We start from the raw sequence: 19101 nt of genomic DNA on the forward strand, positions 1-19101 counted from the left end.
ATGGAGGGAGTTCAATCTTAAGATGGGTGAGGTGGAGTTATGTTTAGGACGCAAAAGCTTGTGAGGTGCAGAGAGGGCAATATTTGGGGGGAGTTGAGTGGAAGGGGTTGAGGAATGTTGGGGGAGAGGGGAATGTTGGGGATGAGGGGTTTGGGGGTGTTGAGAGCTGTCAGCCGTGCAGGTCACAGGTTAAACTAAACAACAGAGCCATTGTCCCGCTGAATGGTTGGCTTGGAAATGGAAACCCCGCCCTATTCAATGACGTCTTTATGTGCGCCACATGAATGGGCTTTGTCGCGCGAATGACGTTTGATGTTTGTCTCCACGTCAGGGGTTTTGAAGATGGCGGAGGTGGAGAGTGAATCTAAACAGCCGCTGGTGAGTGTGTGAGAGAGGGAGAGGGAGAGAGAGAGAGAGAGAGAGAGACACCCATCTTTAATGGAGGAGCCGCGAGTAAGGGGGCTGATGGAGCGGAGGAAGCGGCGGTCAGACTGCAAGGTCTCCACACCCTGAAGGTGCTGCTGCCAGTTGCTGGATTTGAGGCTCAGGCTCACTGGTGTCGGCTGCCCCTGATACAAGCCTCATTTGTAAAGCTTGTCAGACAGCAACGGCAGAGTTTGACCTGAATTTGTCTCTGCAAATTTCCCGGCTGGAGTCATTGGATAGTGACCTGGGAACCTGCCTGACTTCCTTTAACTCCACAGAATCAATCGCTGCCTCGCTGTTGGATTTCAAGTGTGAGATGGTGAAAAGTGTGTTTGTGAACTTCCAGATGAGAGTGGGACTAAGACCACATGTGTTGCCATAGAATGATCCTAGGGCTGAAAGAGTTAAATTAATAATAATCTTTATTGTCAAAAGTAGGTTTACATTAGCACTGCTATTAAGTTACTATGAAAAGCCCCTAGTCCCCACATTCCTCTGCCTGTTTCGGTACACAGAGGGAGAATTCACAATGTCCAAATTATCTAACAGCATGTCTTTCAGGACTTGTGGGAGGAAACCGGAGCACCCGGAGGAAATCCACGCAGACATGGGGAGAATGTGCAGACTCCGCACAGACAGTGACCAAAGTGGGAATTGCTACCTTGCTGCCCATTATGAGGAAGGGTTGCATGGGCGAGGACCGATGAACGTCCATCAACCTGAAATGTTAGCTTTGTTTTTGCTGTGGTACTGTCAGATCTGGGTTTTTGAAATGTCTTCATTAGATGTGAGCATTTCTGGCTATGCCAGCAGTTTTGCATATCCCTAATCACTCTTGATAAGGTGCTCGTGAGCTGCTACCTTGAACCACTGTAGTCTATGCGTTGCCAGGAAGGAAATTCCAAGATTTAACTGAGCATAAGTGAAGGGCAGTGAGTAGTTCCAAGTCACAGTGGTACATGGCTTGAAGGGAACTTGAGGTTGATGGTGTTCCCATGCATCCGCCCATCATCCTTGTCCTACTAGTTGGTAGAGCTCATGGATCACAGTTTGTTTCAGCATTTTCTATTTGTATTGAATACGCTAGTCTTGTATTCCTTTGAAAAAAGGTTACCGGATCCAATCAAGAAATTGAAGATGGTTAAAGGGTTGACCAAAACTTTCTTCTCTGCTGGTAGAGTCCAGATAAGCAGCATAATTTTGAGTTGGGAAGTGAGTGTTGTCAGGAAGCACTTCCCACAAAATATAGTTGCAAATGGGTCCTATCAAAGAGTTGCTAAGGCTGTCTCCATTGAAAATTTCAAAACTGAAATTGATAGTTTTTTTGTTGGGGGGGGGGGGGGGGGGGAAAGAGTGTTATGAAATTGAGGCGGGTAGATGGTACTAAGATACAGATCAGCCTTTGGAATGGTAAATCAGGTTCAAGAGGCTGATTGTCCTGTTTGTTTCCCCCGTTAAAAAGTCCAGGTGTACTGCAGCCTATTGCATTGCTTCTATTGCAACCCGAGCTGAGATGAACACTACAAACCCGGCACAACCTGATTGTTTTGCCTCGGGTGTTCTTTGGTTTAAGTCAGTGAGACACCTAAATAGGCATTTGTTCTCTCCTAGTGCTCTTCTAGCTTTAAGAACCAAGTCTGTGTTTTCATCTTGAGGAGACTTGAGATAAAACTGGGTTTTATGGATGCAGCCCATTTTAATTGCACTTCAGAAATGAATTAATATGTGCCAATTCCTTTCTTTCATCAGCCCTTCCTCCCTGTAGTCTATTGAAAATCAGTATGCGACAGGTGTTCACAAGGTGTGTCCCACCATTATATGTTGGGTGATTGTGAGAAACTGAATTTACATTTGTATTCCCAGGACCAAAGATGTTGCTGTACTAAATAATATAGAAAATGGGGTTTAATAAAAAGATTCCGCTGTTCTGATGACTGAAGGGATAGGTTTTGCCTGAGCTAAATGCACTAGCAAATTCTTATCAAATTTGTTAGCTGAGACCAGCTGAAGCAGTGATTCAGATTCTGCAATTCCCCTCTGACCTGTGTCAGGAAGGTAAAATCAGCAGAGACCCCTCTTGATTGCCCTCCAGTGATCCAGCTGGAAACTTCTCGCATACAAATACTAAATTATGACAGACGAATCCAGATGAGCTGTGATGTTCAACTATTTGATGCAACTTCATGCTGCTCTATTTATCATTTATCAATGACATTGATTATCCCAGTCTTGATGCATTTGCAACTGTAGCATTATTGGGGGGAGAGTGATGGGATGGAACTCTGTTTATGTACTGTATTTGGGAGTGATAATGAAGGGAAGATCACTTGCTTTTTCTAGAGCTCTTTTTTTTAAGGAAATACTTCAGTCAGATCTTGGCTGCAAATAAATATATTTTCAATCATGGTATTTTCCAGCTGTCTTCAGCCCAGCAACTTCCTCGGTTGAGAAACTGGAACTGCAGACGCAAAGCTACTTGCCGCATTCTATGTTATTGTATCCTTGCCTCTGGCATGTTGTTTTTCAAACATTTCCATGTGGGAAAGCTTTTGTGCCCTGTTGTTGTGCTCTGCGGCAAGACCAGATCAAGGGGAGTGAAAATTGGGTTGTGTTTCTGGCAATAGCTTTTTAGAAATGTATCATTGTAGAACTGCGAGCAAATATTTTATGTTGTGTGATCTAATATTTCTTGACTCTTTAGTTTTCAGACTTGGCTGATGTGTCAATATCAAACGATGTCCCTGTGGAGGGACAGATCACAGTTCCGGTCAGTTCCCAGTCACAAGAGGATGACTACTCTACGCTTGATGAACCTGTCAAGGAGACAATTGTAAGTATTGTTGAACATCCCTCAATCTATGCTTTTCTGAGGGTACAATTCCCCCTAAGTGAGCTCTATACAGTAGTACCTTGTGCACCAGCAATGAGGTGGATGTAACAGTGGAAAACATGAAAATGTATCCAACACCCAAAATGAAATGAAATGAAAATCGCTTATTGTCACGAGTAGGCTTCAATGAAGTTACTGTAAAAAGCCCCTAGTCGCCACATTCCGGCGCCTGTCCGGGGAGGCTAGTACGGGAATCGAACCGTGCTGCTGGCCTGTTTGGTCTGCTTTAAAAGCTACCGATTTAGCCGAGTGAGCTAAACCAGCCCCTGACACACACTTTTTTCCAATATGGTTACTGGGAAGCAATCTGATACAACCTGGTTGTTTTTGCATCATTGAGACAGAATGGAGAAAAAAAAAAACAAGGCCGGTTGTAGAGTTGGAATTGCTATCCTCACTGATATCAGTTAATTCAGCATAGAACAATAATTGAAACTGGGATGGTCCAGATCTGCATTGGTGATTCTATTTTGATTTTGTTAGCTAAATAATTGAAGGAAAGCTTTCTGCATTCTATCTGCCATGTACCTCTCACCTTGTCCGTTTCCGAAGGTCTGGCTGTGCTACTTTATAATTGATCCTTGGGCAATAAACAAAGTTGTAGGCTATTTGCCTCTGATTTGCCAATGCCAAGCTGCTTACTTTCATCCCTGTACCTTCTTACTGCAGCATAGTCTGAAGCCAGTGAGTATTGTTTGTTTAGGACCCAGACGAGACCCCAACATTTGTTAGGATGCCAGATGAGAATCCCAAACACTTATTTTAATTTTTAGAATTGTGAGTAGAGGATACTTTTCTCCAGGAGTGATTCCACTGACCAGTTGGTACCTTTTATATTAAATACATTAACATCACAGAAAATAGCTTGCAATTAACAATAAAACTATTCTTAACAATGAAAGGAAACACTTTAACTTCTAACTGATACTTTCTCCATCTCCAATTAAACAAAGCCCATCACAGGTCAAATGCCACTTATAAATAAATAAAGATACTTGCGGCCCTCTGGATAGATATTTCTTGGAAAAGACTGCTTGAAGAGTGAGAGATACCATTTCAGACACTAGCTGTAAGTCTTGCTGTCTTTGGGAGACTACTGCATCATTTGACAGCCTTTGGCAAAAGCTTCTGCTCAGCCTGGAGCTCCTAGCAAAAACCATAAAAGCTAAACTGCCTGCTACAGACCTGGCTTCTCCCGTTAATTATATCACCCCTGTGCCACTGACTGGGTTGCAACCATCTTACTAAAGCTCACCACAACCCCTCAATTATCTAAACCCCAGGGAATGTTCTTTCTACAACAAAACTCCATTCGCCCTATATAGGTAAACAATGTACGTAAACAATAAGCATGTTTGGAATGAATGATGATCTCACTTTTCCAACCACTTAATTTCACCTTCTGCAGACACAAAATCTGCCTGTTTGTTATACCAGGATTTTAAAAAAATATTACTGCAACAGATATATACAAAATTTAACCAAGCTGTTAATAACATTCCTGCAACAGCTATATATAATACAAACTATATAAAAGTTTCCCGGAGCCTCTGGTGGGGGATGAAAAGGTGAGGCTGTTCTTGGACAGATTGGAGTTCTCGAGAGTTGAGGAGGCAAAGGTACAGGGATTGGGGGCTCTGATTGGGCTGAGGGAGGTGGACTGTGTGGGTTCGATGCAGATGGGCAAAGCCTTGGATCTGGATGGATTTTCAGCTGGGTTTTATTAGAAGTTTGTGTTGGAGCTGGGGCTCCTGCTCGTTTGGATGTACAATGAGTTGATGGTAAGGTTAATGGGGGGAAACTCTTCTTTCTGGGGGAAGTGCCATTTTCGGATGGTGAGGGCGAGCTTTTGCTATCTTGGAAACAGGTGATGCAGAGTTGGCCCTAGCTGCATAAACTGAACTTGGCGGGGCTGGTGGAGGGAATGAAAGCGGATTTCAGATGGTGGGGTTGTCTTTGGCGGATTATCTTTTGCAGATGGTGAAAATGACGGTGCTATCAAAGTTTCTGTTCCTTTTTTGGAACTTCCCCATTTTTGTTCCCAAGTCCTTCTTTTGAAAGGCCAATGGGCTAATTTAGAGTTTTTTTTGGGTGGGGATGGCGGGTGGGGAGGGTTTTTCTGGAGAGGGATTGACGAGGGTGGGTGTTGGGGATGGGAGAGCTGGCTTTGCCAAACTTGTTGGTTAGGAAATTGGCGATGGAGGAGGGGTCAGTTTGGGGGTGGATGGAGGCAGCCATGTGTAGGGGAACCAGCTTGAGAGCATTGTTCTTGGCGCACTTCTGTCCTTGCCGGTTCTGTACTCCATGAGCCTGGTGGTGGTATTAGCATTGATAGTTTGCAACCAGTGTAGGCAGCACTTGGAATTGGAAGGTATGTTGCTGTGGGTGGCAATTTGTGACAATCATAGGTTTGCGCCGACAAAGTTGGATGAGAGGTTCCAGGGGTTGCAACAAGTGGCGATAGAGTACTTCAGGGATTTATTTGTGGGAGAAATGTTTGCGGGTCTTGAGGAACTCGAGGAGGCATATCAGCTCCAAAAGGGAATAGGTTCAGGTTAGGAACTTTGTTAGGACGGAGGTGCCATCCTTTACGATACTGCTTCACAACTCCAGGGTCCCAGGTTCAATTCGATTTGATTCCGGCTTGGGTCACTGTCTGTGTGGAGTCTGCACATCCTCCCCGTGTGTGCGTGGGTTTCCTCCGGGTGCTCCGGTTTCCTCCCACAGTCCAAAGATGTGCAGGTTAGGTGGATTGGCCATGATAAATTGCCCTTAGTGTCCAAAGCTTCCCTTAGTGTTGGGTGGGGTTACTGGGTTATGGGGATAGGGTGGAGGTGTTAACCTTGGGTAGGGTGCTCTTTCCAGGAGCCGGTGCAGACTCGATGGGCCGAATGGCCTCCTTCTGCACTGTAAATTCTATGTAAATATGCTGCCCCCGGTGCTGCAGGATAAGTTATTGTCCGAGGATGACATTGGGGAGAATAGAGTGGCAGGTGTGCATGAAGAGCTGATGAAGAGGGGACTTCTATGGAGGAGGTTCAGCGCAAGTGGGAGGAGGAGTTGGGTGTGGCGTTTGGGGCTGGATAGTAGAGGGAAGCCTTGTGTAGGGTGAATGATTCCTTGTCATGTGCGAGGTTAAGCCAAATCCAATTTAAGGTGGCACAAAGAGCCCACGTGTCAGTTCTTTTCGGAGTGGAAGATAGGTGTGTGCAGGAGGTCCGGTGAATCATGTTCACATGTTCTGGCGTGTACAAGGCTGAGGGAGGGTGGAAGGGATTTTCGGATATAATTTCTAGGATTTTGGATAGCCATGATGTGGTGATGCCGGCATTTGACTGGGGTGAATCACCTGAGGAAGGAGCAGCGCTCCGAAAGCTAGTATTTGAAACAAACCTGTTGGACTTTAACCTGGTGTTGTAAGACTTCTTACTAGGATTCTCGGGGTGGAGGTGGTTCTGAGTTTGGAGGTGGTAATATTTGAAGTGTCTTGGGAGTTCAGGTGGGGGGAGAGGCTGGCGCCTTGGCCTTTGCCTCCCTGATAGCACGGAGACGGATTCTGTTCAATTGGCGGGCCTTTGGGCCCCCAAAGAGTTAGTGATGTGGCAGAATTTCTGCATCTAGAAAAAGTTACTTTCGTCATTCGTATTGAGTCATCAACGAGGAAGGGGGTTATTTGTTTTGTTTTGTTTGGGGGATAGTCTGAAAAAGGGAAGTGGGCTCTGGGGAGGCAGTGGATGAGTGGTGTTGTAGGGTGGGGGCGATGCAGGGAGGGCAGGTTGTTACTTACCTGTTGCTGCCGTTGGTTTTTGCATTTTTGTATATAAGAAAAATGCTTTCAGTAAAATGTTTTTCAAATGAAATATTCCAGCATTCATCCCGGGTGGGGTTCTCCCAGCCCGGACCTGGGCCGGAGAATGCCCGCAACCGGGCCACGCTGCCCTGACGCCGGCATGAGCGGAGAATCGGCGCCATTGGCGTCGGCACGTTTGGCGCAGCGCTGGTCGCGGGCAGCTGTACGCGGCCGGGCAGCCGATTCTCGGCCTGGGATGGGCCGAACGGCCGTTCTAAAAAGGCAGAGTCCTGCCGGCGCCGTCCACAGCTGGTCGCAGCCGGTGGGAACTCTGTGTGCAGGATCGGGGGGGCCTGGGGGTGGGAGTGGGAGTGGGCTCCAACCCCGGGGGAGCCTCCGAATGGACCTGGCCCGCGATCGGGCCCACCAATCGGCGGGTCGGCCTCTCGCTCCCCTGGCCTATTTTCTTCTCATCCCAGTGCGAACTGTGCGTTGCGGGATCAGTGTATGCGCAGTGGCACCGGCATCAACCCGCGCATGCGCAGTGGCCTCCCTCAACATGCCGTCCCGACGCAACATGGTGCGGTAGTTCAGGGGCCAGCGCGTTGAGGGCGGCCACCGCGCATGCACGGGTTGGCGCCAGCGCCACTGCGCATGGGCGGATCCCACAGCGCACAGTTTGCGCTGGGATGGGAGGCTGGAGCGATGTAAACCGCTTCAGCATTATGCTGGCCCTGTAGGGGGCAGAATCGGTACTCCCAGCGGCCCAACGGCGTGCACACTCTGCTACAATGGGAGATTCCCGCCCCACATGTCTGTGGATAATTACGGAGTCTGCCCTACCGTGCAGGAGAATGTAACATCATCAACATCCGGGGGCCTCCCAGCTACCATTTCATTTCTGGAACCTTTTACACATAAATGTTTCTAAAATAGCTGATCCGAAGTATTATTTTCTAGAATACTTTCAATCTGCAGAAAGAGCAATGTTTATTTTGTTTTCCCCTCATTCCCCCCAAATTGTAATTAGCTCAAATAATGAGTGTTATTTTGATAACTGTAACATGCAGGATAGTGTACTTATTTATGCTTGTTTAATATTGCTCATGCTTTTATTAACAATTTTCCTTTAGCATAGATCTCCTTTTAATTTTTTTTCCTTATCTTTCCTGGAATGGGGGCATCATTGGCAAGGTTAGCGTTTGTTGGCCATTCCAAATTGTCCTTTGACTGAGTGGCATTGAGTGAACTACATTGCACGAGTCTGGAGTCACATGTAGGCCAGACCAGATATGGATGGCACATTTCCCTCCCTCAAGAACATTCGTGAAGCAGATGTATTTATTAAGACAAGGGGAGTCCACACAGAGTAAAATAAAGAACTAGGTTTATTTACAATAACAATATGTACACTACCTGGTAGATCCCTATCGGGTTCCTTCTCTGGTCAGTGCCTTACTAGCCGACGTTTTATACAATGGGTAATAGAGTTCCCCCGCAACTCAGCAGGGGAGCTCGCACTCCGTGAGGGCCCCAGGGAAGATGATCATTCCCACCCTGTACGTCCCGTGCAAGATATTACAATGTATTTGTTTTTTTTTATAAATGTTTTTATTCAGTTTTCGTATTTTATATTGAACAAATTACAAATTGTTAGGAGAGAGAAACAAAAAAAAAAACAAACGCGCAAAAATTAACATACATATTTACAGGTAAGCATCTTCGTAGTAGTAACTGCGCGCCCCCCCCCCCCCCCCCCCCAACATGTTTATTTAGCTTGGTTTTGGGACTTAGCTAGCCATCGAACCCCCGTAACGAACCTGTAGCCCCCCCCCCTCCCGCTACCTTCCCCCGACTATTCTTCCTCTTGTACATTGGCCACAAATAGGTCCCGGAACAGTTGCATGAATGGCTCCCACGTTCTGTGGAAGCCGTCGTCCGACCCTCGGATGGCAAATTTGATTTTCTCCATTTGGAGAGATTCCGAGAGGTCGGACAGCCAGTCCGCAGCTCTGGGCGGTGCTGCTGACCGCCAGCCAAACAGGATTCTACGGCGGGCGATCAGGGAGGCAAAGGCAAGGGCGTCCGCCCTCCTCCCCAGGAATAGATCTGGCTGGTCTGAAACCCCGAAGACCGCCACTATCGGGCATGGCTCCACCCTCACCCCCACCACTTTGGACATAGCCTCGAAGAAGGCTGTCCAGTACTCCACAAGTCTGGGGCAAGACCAGAACATGTGGGCGTGGTTGGCCGGGCCTCTTTGGCACCGCTCACATCTGTCTTCCACCTCCGGGAAGAACCTACTCATACGGGTTCTTGTTAAGTGGGCTCTATGTACCACTTTTAGTTGCGTCAGGCTGAGCCTTGCGCACGTGGAGGTGGAGTTGACCCTATGCAGTGCTTCGCTCCAGATTCCCCACCCTATCTCCATCCCCAGGTCGTCCTCCCATTTCCTCCTTGTTGCGTCCAGTACGGTGTCGTCCCTATCTACCAGTCGGTCATACATGTCACTACAGTTCCCTTTCTCTAGGATACTTGCGTCCAGTAGGTCTTCCAGTAGTGTCTGTCGTGGCGGTTGTGGGTACGTCCTTGTCTCCTTTCGTAGGAAGTTTTTGAGCTGCAGGTACCGTAGCTCGTTCCCCCCAGCTAGCTGAAATTTCTCTGTCAGTTCGTCCAGTGTTGCGATCCTGTCGTCCGTGTATAGGTCCCTGACTGTCAGTGTTCCCCCGTCCTGCCTCCACCTTTTGAAGGTGGCGTCGGTCAGTGCTGGTTTGAACCTATGGTTGTTGCAGATGGGAGCCCTGTTCGACATTTTGGTCAGGCCAAGTTGCTGCCGCAGTTGGTTCCAGGATTGGAGGGTGGCTGTCACCACTGGGCTGCTGGAGTGTTTTTTGGGTGGGGATGGGAGTGCTGCCGTGGCGAGGGCCCGGAGGGAGGTTCCCATGCAGGAGGCCTCCTCCGCACGCACCCACTCAGCTTCTGGCTCCTGGATCCATCCCCTTACTCGCTCGGCTGTTGCTGCCCAGTGGTAGAATTGTAGATTCGGGAGGGCTAACCCTCCCCTGGTTTTTGTTTTTTGTAAGACCTTCTTTGGGATCCTAGCATTTTTACCCCCCCATACGAACGCCATGATGAGTTTGTCCAGCGCTTTGAAAAAGGCCTTGGGGATGTAGATCGGAATGGATCTAAACAGGAAGAGGAACCTGGGCAGTACGTTCATTTTGATCGTCTGAACTCTCCCCGCGAGGGAGAGCGGGAGTGTGTTACAATGTATTTGTTTGATGATGAATGATAGTTGTCACGGTCACCATTACTGAGACGAGCTTTATATTCCAGATTTACTAATTGAATTCAAATTCCACCAGCTGCCATAGTGGGATTTGAATCCAAGCGTATTAGCCTGGACCTCTGGATTATGAGCCCAATGATATTAGCATATGCCACCATCTCCCCATAAATCTCCTTTTTACTGGCGTAGCATTGGAACGAATGAATAAGTGTCAGTTCACAAGCTATTGACATCTGTCATAGCAAAAAGACTTGATTTGACATTTTTCGTACAAAGTGGGAGTTGGGTAGTTTCTCTAGAGTAATGGAAACACGGGATTGATTTACCCACTGACAACCAACTGAAGTATTCGGATGTAATAACAACATCAATTATTGGTCTCAAACTGCTGTAATTTTTATTAATGAAGTCTATAGTTAGTAGCATTGTTATTATTTCATTAATCTGTGAATAGAAATTAGTTTGTGTAGCACCTGACCAGGTATGAGTGAACAGCTTGGGAGATTGATAGATTAATGCTGGAGACACTTAACTGATAAGACTGAAATAGCCTGTGCTTCGTGCAGGGGCACCAGCTTGGGAGCCCTGGTCACGGCTCCCGTGCCGCTCCTGCCAGCCAGGTACTCCACCAGCCCTATAGTAGTGGCGGATTTGGGGCCAATGGAGGAAGCATGTGGGGGAGGTGGGAGCGTCGGTCTGGTCCCCAATATGTGACAACCACCAATTTGTCCCGGGAAGATGGATGGTGGGTTTCGAGCGTGGCGGAGGGCGGGGGTGGGAAGGATGGGCGACTTGTTCCTGGAAGGGAGCTTCGCGAACATGAGGGCGCTGGAGGAGAAGTTCGGGCTGGCAAGGGGGAATGACTTTCGGTACTTGCAGGTGCGGGATTTCTTACGTAGACAGGTCCCGTCCTTTCCACGCCTTCCAGCAAGGGGGATCCAGAACAGGGTAATTTCCAGGGGTGAGGTAGGAGAGGGGAGAGTCTCAGATATTTATAAGGAGCTTATGGGAGCGGCGGACACATGGACCGAGGAACTGAAACTTAAGTGGGAGGAGGAGCTTGGTGGGGAGTTGGAGGGAGGAGTATGGGCAGATGCTCTGAGGAGAGTAAATGCAACCATAACATGTGCCAGGCTCAGCCTGATTCAGTTCAAGGTGGTTGGCCGGGCCCACATGACGGTGGCCCGGATGAGCAAGTTCTTTGGGCTGGAGGACAAATGTGCTAGATGTGGGGGAGGACCAGCGAACCGTGTCCACATGTTCTGGGCGTGTCCAAAACTCAGGGGATACTGGCAGGAATTTGCGGATGTCATATCCCGGGTACTGAAAACAAGGGTGGCGATGAGTCCAGAGGTGCCGATTTTTGGGGTGTCGGACGACCCCGAAGTACAGGAGGGGTTAGAGGCCGACGTTGTGGCCTTTGCTTCCCTGATAGCCAGGCGACGAATACTGCTGACTCAAAGCCCCCAAAGACCGAAGTATGGCTGTCGGACATGGCAAGCTTTCTCGGCTTGGAAAAAATCAAGTTCGCCTTACGAGGATCACTATCGGGGTTCACCCGGTGGTGGCAACCATTCATCGACTTCTTCCCGGGGAACTAATCGTCAGAAGGGGGGGGGAGGTAGAATAGTGTAGAGTGGGGGGAAGAATAGGCGGGCCTATCTGCGAGAGTGGTACTGTTATTTGCACTGTTTTTTGTAATTGGTATCTGCACACTAATGTATATTGTTACTGTTTACAATGCCGAAGAATACCTCAATAAAATTGTCTGTTTAAAAAAAAGACTGAAATAGTCTGGCTTCCATTTTGTGGTTGTTACCTGCCTTTCTTATAAAAGAGCCCCCTGGGTATGTGGGAAGTACAGTTTCAAACATTTTCTGATGTAAGATTGGAAATTAATTTGACACTGTTTTCTACACAATAATGGCTCATTTCAAAAAATACTTTGTTGGATGTAAAGCGTGTGATGTATTGTGTGGTCATGGAAAGCACTATGTGTGCAAGTCTTTAAGACTGAGGAACAACAATACCAACTCCCAATACTTCCAGCTGCACAGGGGCACCAGACAAGGATGCCCACTGTCCCCGCTGCTGTTCGCACTAGCAATCGAACCGCTAGCAATCGCGCTCAGGGCAGCAAAAAATTGGAGGGGGATCCGAAGGGGAGGTAGAGAGCACAGAGTCTCACTCTATGCGGATGATCTGCTCCTCTATATCTCGGACCCACAAAGCAGCATGGACGGAATCATCGCGCTCCTGAAAGAGTTTGGAGCCTTCTTGGGCTACAAACTCAACATGAGCAAAAGTGAGATCTTCCCAGTACACCCGCAAGGGGGGTGGGGGGGGGGGGGGCAGCACTAAAGGGGCTGCCGTTCAAACAAGCCCGACACAAATTCCGCTACCTGGGGATCCAAATAGCCCATGACTGGAAAGGGATCCACAAATGGAACCTCACCAGCCTGACGGAGGAAGTTAAAAAGGACCTGCAAAGATGGAACACACTCCCGCTCTCCCTCGCGGGGAGAGTCCAGACGATCAAAATGAACGTACTGCCCAGGTTCCTCTTCCTGTTTAGATCCATTCAGATCTATGTCCCCAAGGCCTTTTTCAAAGCACTGGACAAACTTATCATGGCGTTCGTATGGGGGGGGGGGGGGGGGGGGGGGGGGGGGTAAAAATGCTAGGATCCCAAAGAAGGTCCTACAAAAAACAAAATCCGGGGGGGGTGGGGGGGGGGGGGGGGGGACTACCCCTCCAGAATCTACAATTCTACCACTGGGCGGCAACAGCCGAGCGAGGTAAGGGGATGGATCCAGGAGCCAGAAGCTGAGTGGGTGCGTGCGGAGGAGGCCTCCTGCATGGGGACCTCCCTCCGGGCCCTCGCCACGGCAGCACTCCCATCCCCACCCAAAAAACACTCCAGCCGCCCAGTGGTGACAGCCACCCTCCAATCCTGGAACCAACTGCGGCAGCAATTTGGCCTGACCAAAATGTCGGACAAGGCTCCAATCTGCAACAACCATAGGTTCACACCAGCACTGACTGATGCCACCTTCAAAAGGTGGAGGCAGGACGGGGGGACACTGACAGTCAGGGACCTATACACGGACGACAGGATCGCAACACTGGACGAACTGACAGAGAAATTTCAGCTAGCTGGGGGGAACGAGCTACGGTACCTGCAGCTCAAAAACTTCCTACGAAAGGAGACGAGGACGTACCCACAACCTCCACGACAGACACTACTGGAAGACCTACTGGACGCAAGTATCCTAGAGAAAGGGAACTGTAGCGACATGTATGACCGACTGGTAGAAAGGGACGACACTGTACTGGACGCAACAAGAAGGAAATGGGAGGACGACCTGGGGATGGAGATAGGGTGGAGACTCTGGAGCGAAGCACTGCATAGGGTCAACTCCACCTCCACGTGCGCAAGGCTCAGCCTGACGCAACTAAAAGTGGTACATAGAGCCCACTTAACGAGAAACCGTATGAGTAGGTTCTTCCCGGAGGTGGAGGACAGATGTGAATGGTGCCAAAGAGGCCCGGCCAACCACGCCCACATGTTCTGGTCTTGCCCCAGACTTGTGGATTACTGGACAGCCTTCTTCGAGGCTGTCCAAAGTGGTGGGGGTGAGGGTGGAGCCATGCCCGATAGTGGCGGTCTTCGGGGTTTCAGACCAGCCAGATCTATTCCTGGGGAGGAGGGTGGACGCCCTTGCCTTTGCCTCCCTGATCGCCCGCCATAGAATCCTGTTTGGCTGGCGGTCAGCAGCACCGCCCAGAGCTGCAGACTGGCTGTCCGACCTCTCGGAATCTCTCCAAATGGAGAAAATCAAATTCGCCATCCGAGGGTCAGACGACGGCTTCCACAGAACGTGGGAGCCATTCATGCAACTGTTCCGGGACCTGTTTGTGGCCAACGTACAAGAGGAAGAATAGTCGGGTGGCCAAGAATCAGGGGGAAATGGACGGGAATCGGGGGAAGGTAGCCGGCGGGGGGGGGTTACGGGTTCATTATGGGGGTTTGATGGCAAGCTAAGGCCCAAAACCAAACTATAAATAAATGCCTATAAACATGTGCCTCGGCCATATTGGGGAATGTAAAATATGTATGCCGGCTAAAGGGGGTGGCCACAATTGTTGTTATAAAGATGCTTACCTGTAAATATACATGTTAAATTTTTGTGTTTTCTTTTTTTCTCTCTAATAATTTGTAACTTGTCATATATAAAACATGAAAACGCAATAAAAAACATTTATAAAAAAAAAGACTGAGGAAATCTCTTGTACAAAACATTGACAGTCTTGTTATAAATCCAACTGTTCAGAATTATTGCCTGCAAGTATTGCAGGTCGCTCAGCATCTCAGCCAGATATCTGCCCATTTTCTCATTTGTTTTGTGCAACTCTTAACACGTCACACCCGGCAAATTTTCACACAGTGTTTGATCTATTTCTATTTAAAGTAGCCCTTTTCTAATGCAAATTATATCTGACCTAAAGCATATTGGTGTGATTCCAAAAATTCCTTGGTAACTAAGTGTTCTTTTCTTCATTTGCTTTCTGTTTATCAGATGCGAGATTTGAAGGCTGTTGGGAAGAAATTTGTTCACGTTATGTACCCTAAAAAGAGCAGCAGCCTCCTTAGAGACTGTGAGTACAATTGAATATAATTTCAACAACATATTGGATAGAAAACAAAATACAGGGCAGGGATCTCTTCTGGTTCTGGTATCAGAATGTAAATGTAATGCCTAGTCACATATATGAGGTTTGATTCTTCGTTTGAGCGGATTAAGATGATCTCTGCAAAATAATGGTAGATTATATTTGATCTTGGTGACCTTGGGCTAGCGGGAGAGGACATGGGGACAGAACCAATATGGTTTCCTCTAATTGTTTTTCAGTGACCCATGTTGGAAAATTCCTGAATGGATTTCAGTTATGGACAATATTGACCAGTGGCACCAAAATTATTGTTTTTTTGGACGAGCTTAAACTTGATGAAAAATGTCATGAAAATGGGCTTTGTGGTACAGCCTGTTACCGATGGAGAGAAAATGCATTGCTATCTTTGCAATAGCCCTTGGAATGAGTATCCAGTTGCGATATCTTGGAGGAGAATAATGCTTTGTGATATCTTGTCAAGAGGGCTAGAATACAAGACCAGGGATGTATTTCTGAGGCTATATAAGGCTCTGGCAGACTCTGCCCATTTTGGATTAGAGATAGCGAGGTGCACACCAGTTTGTGACCCCTGAGGCCTCTCTAATAGTAATCCCACCTAGGTGTGTGTATCTGCGCTGGCGGAGAGTGGGGGTTGGAAGCTGTGGCAGTTGTTCAATGTCAACGTCCAAGAATTCATCCTCGCTGGTGTCAAAGGTTTTTTGGGCCTGGCTGGTGGAGGCCTTGGGCTGTTAGCCTGGTATGCCTGCAGGAAAAGGGAGACATCCTTAGTGCATGGCAGGAGCATAACAATAGAGGATACAGGGCACATTTTAGCCTGGTGTGATGGATAATGGTATCCTTGATATTGTGAGCTGTTTTGGGCCCTGTATCTAAGGAAGGATGTGCTGGAAAGGGTCCAGACGAGGTTCACCAGAATGATCCCTGGAATGAAGAGCTTGTATGAGGAACGGTTGAGGACTCTGAGTCTGTATTTGTTGGAGTTTAGAAGGATGAGGGGGGATCTCATTGAAACTTACAGAATACTGCGAGGCGTGGACAGAGTGGACGTGGACAGGATGTTTCCACTTGCAGGAAAAACTAGAAGCAGAGGACACAATCTCAGACAAAAGGGGCGATCCTTTAAAACAGAGATGAGGTGTCAGCCAGAGGTGGTGAATCTGGAACTCTTTGTTGCAGAAGGCTGTGGAAGCCAAATCACTGAGTGTGTTTAAGACAGAGATAGATAGGTTCATGATTAATAAGAGGATCAGGGCTTATGGGGAGAAGGCAGGAGAATGGGGATGAGAAAAATATCAGCCATGATTGAATGGCAGAGCAGACATGATGGACCGAGTGGCCTAATTCTGCTCCTATGTCTTATGGTCTTACTGTTCGGGGGTGAGGTGGCGGCGATGGGGTATTGGTATGCAGGAAGAAGAGAGTTTGGGAAAAGAGCCATGCAGGTTGTTGGGTGTTGCTCGAGCAAAATTTGTAGAGGTGTGGGTGCAATATGGCGTGGATCATAAACACCAGTAAGGACCAGTTGGCTCCTTTGCTCTGCATACAATGCAATTCTATCATTGACAGTGGTGTCCATTGTTATGATAGTAATATGTGCAACGGTGTGTGAAAACTTCAAATAAAAACAGAATATATTAGAAATACTCAGCAGGCTAGGCAGCATCTATGAAGAGAGAAACCGAGTTGATGTTTCAGGTATTAACCTTTCATCAACACTGATGAAAGGTCATCAACCTGAATAACACTCTTTCTCTCCACAGGTGCTGACTGAACTGCTTTTTCCCAGCCTTTTCTGTATTTATTTCAGATTTTCAGCTTTGTTGGGAAAATACCAAGGTGCTGGCTGGGGACCTCAAACTCTGTTGCTGTTTACTCAGCATAATCTGGGCATGGAATCTGGAACTTTGCAGTTTGCAAACCCCAGTAATAAACCTGGTGATGCCCTAATACCTTAGCTGATTTCAACAGATTTATTTGTTGAACTTGTTGATTATTGCAGAAACTGTCCAATTTTATACATGATTATGTGACTGATCCTTTTGTTTGTTCATTACAGGGGATCTGTGGGGCCCTCTAATACTCTGTGTTTTATTGGCAATGTAAGTATTAACCTGGGTGTAAAGGCTTTGGATCATGTATTTCAATCTACTACTGAATGGCTAGAGGTTTTCAGCTAATTCATTGGTATACGTGCAAAGCTTTCAGTGAAAATAACTTTAAATAAAAATCGTGATGGATAGATACTGACAATAATTATGCACCTGTAAAAAATGTTTACAATTTATTTTTTAAAACCTCCCTGTGCCACCCAGTTTTCTCTTCACCCTTTTAAAGAAGTAAAGTTATGGGAACTGGTCGGCCACAGGTACCTCACTTGAGTGACCATTCCTCATGGGTAAGCCTTGACATTAACTATTGGGAGGGGCGAGGGCAGCACGGTGGCTCAGTGGTTAGCACTGTTGCCTCATGACTCCAAGGACCTGGGTTCGATCCCGGCCCTGGGTCACTGTCCATGTGGAGTTTGCATGTTCTCCCTGTGTCTGCGTGCGTTTCACCCCCACAACCCAAAGATGTGCAGGGTAGGTGGATTGGCCATGCTAAATTGCCCCTTAATTGGAGAAAGAAAATAATTGGGTACTCAAAATTTATTTAAAAAAGGAAAAACAAATATTGGGAGGGCCTATTTTATTGTGGATGCATCACAGACCAAATTAAATCCATCCTTGCTCGAAAGTTCCTCAGATCCACATTCCTGCAAGAATACTTTCTCGTGGGAGAAGAGTTTTACCTGATCATAGAATTTACAGTGCAGAAGGAGGCCATTCGGCCCATCGAGTCTGCACCGGCTCTTGGAAAGAGCACCCTACCCAAGGTCAACACCTCCACCATATCCCCATAACCCAGTAACTCCACCCAGCACTAAGGGCAATTTTGGACACTAAGGGCAATTTATCATGGCCAATCCACCTAACCTGCACATCTTTGGACTGTGGGAGGAACCCGGAGGAAACCCACGCACACACTGGGAGGATGTGCAGACTCTGCACAGACAGTGACCCAAGCCAGAATCGAACCTGGGACCCTGGAGCTGTGAAGCAATTGTGCTATCCACAATGCTACCGTGCTGCCCCTGATAGTTTTAACTTTCCTAGCCATAGGGGAAGAGTGGGTAATAGAACATATAGTGCAGAAGGAGGTTATTTGGCCCATCGAGTCTGCACCAACTCACTTAAGCCCTCACTTCACCCTATCCCCGTAACCCAAATAACCCCTCCTAACCTTTTTGGTCACTAAGGGCAATTAATCATGGCCAATCAACCTAACCTGCACGTCTTTGGAATATTTCTTGCTGAGATCTGGTAACTCAATACAGCTCGAGGGTGGAATTGATGTGTCAATGCTGTTTCACACAAAATGGTACATTTGCTTCAGAAACATTGGTAGCTCAATTGCAAGCACTTTCAAAATGTTCCTCCCCAGGCCCTCCATTATGTAGATGCTAACAAGGAGCTGCCTGCCTGTAACTCTCATTTCTGCGTGCATTCACTCTCTGAGGGTCTGCATCATCTGTGGTCTTGTCTTTCCAGTTTTCTCTGTAACTTGCATATTCACTCTCGCTTTCTCTCTCCCACCATGCAACACGATCATGGCTAATCTGATTGTACTCTCAGCTCAAAATGACCATCCATCCCCAATAACCATTCAGCTCCTTGTTTTTAAAAAATATATAAATTTAGAGTACCCAATTATTTTTTTTCTTTAATTAAGGGGCAATTTAGCGTGGCCAATTTGCCTACCATGTAGGCAAGATGTGCGGGTTAGGTGGATTGGCCATGCTAAATTGCCCGTGGTATCCTAAAAGTAAGGTTAAGGGGGGGTTGTTGGGTTACGGGTATAGGGTGGATACGTGGGTTTGAGTAGGGTGATCATTGTTCGGCACAACATCGAGGGCCGAAGGGCCTGTTCTGTGCTGTACTGTTCTATGTGCCTTTTTTTGGGGTTGTGAGGGTG

General features: G+C 47.5%; 1 protein-coding gene across 2 annotated transcripts in view; it reads left to right on the forward strand.

The window, feature by feature from the left end:
• The first annotated feature begins 285 nt into the window (after positions 1-285).
• The window catches only part of yipf6 (Yip1 domain family, member 6), a 37108-nt gene continuing 18292 nt past the window's right edge, over positions 286-19101 (forward strand). For both annotated transcript variants that reach the window (XM_038774833.1, XM_038774834.1), the window contains exons 1-4: positions 286-378; positions 3128-3256; positions 14976-15054; positions 17147-17189. In XM_038774833.1, coding sequence (XP_038630761.1) covers positions 313-378; positions 3128-3256; positions 14976-15054; positions 17147-17189 — 317 coding nt within the window. In that variant the 5' untranslated portion in view covers positions 286-312. The remainder of the gene's footprint in view (positions 379-3127; positions 3257-14975; positions 15055-17146; positions 17190-19101) is intronic.

This window comes from Scyliorhinus canicula, chromosome 17 (assembly GCF_902713615.1).
Source record: "Scyliorhinus canicula chromosome 17, sScyCan1.1, whole genome shotgun sequence".
Lineage (NCBI taxonomy): Eukaryota > Metazoa > Chordata > Chondrichthyes > Carcharhiniformes > Scyliorhinidae > Scyliorhinus > Scyliorhinus canicula.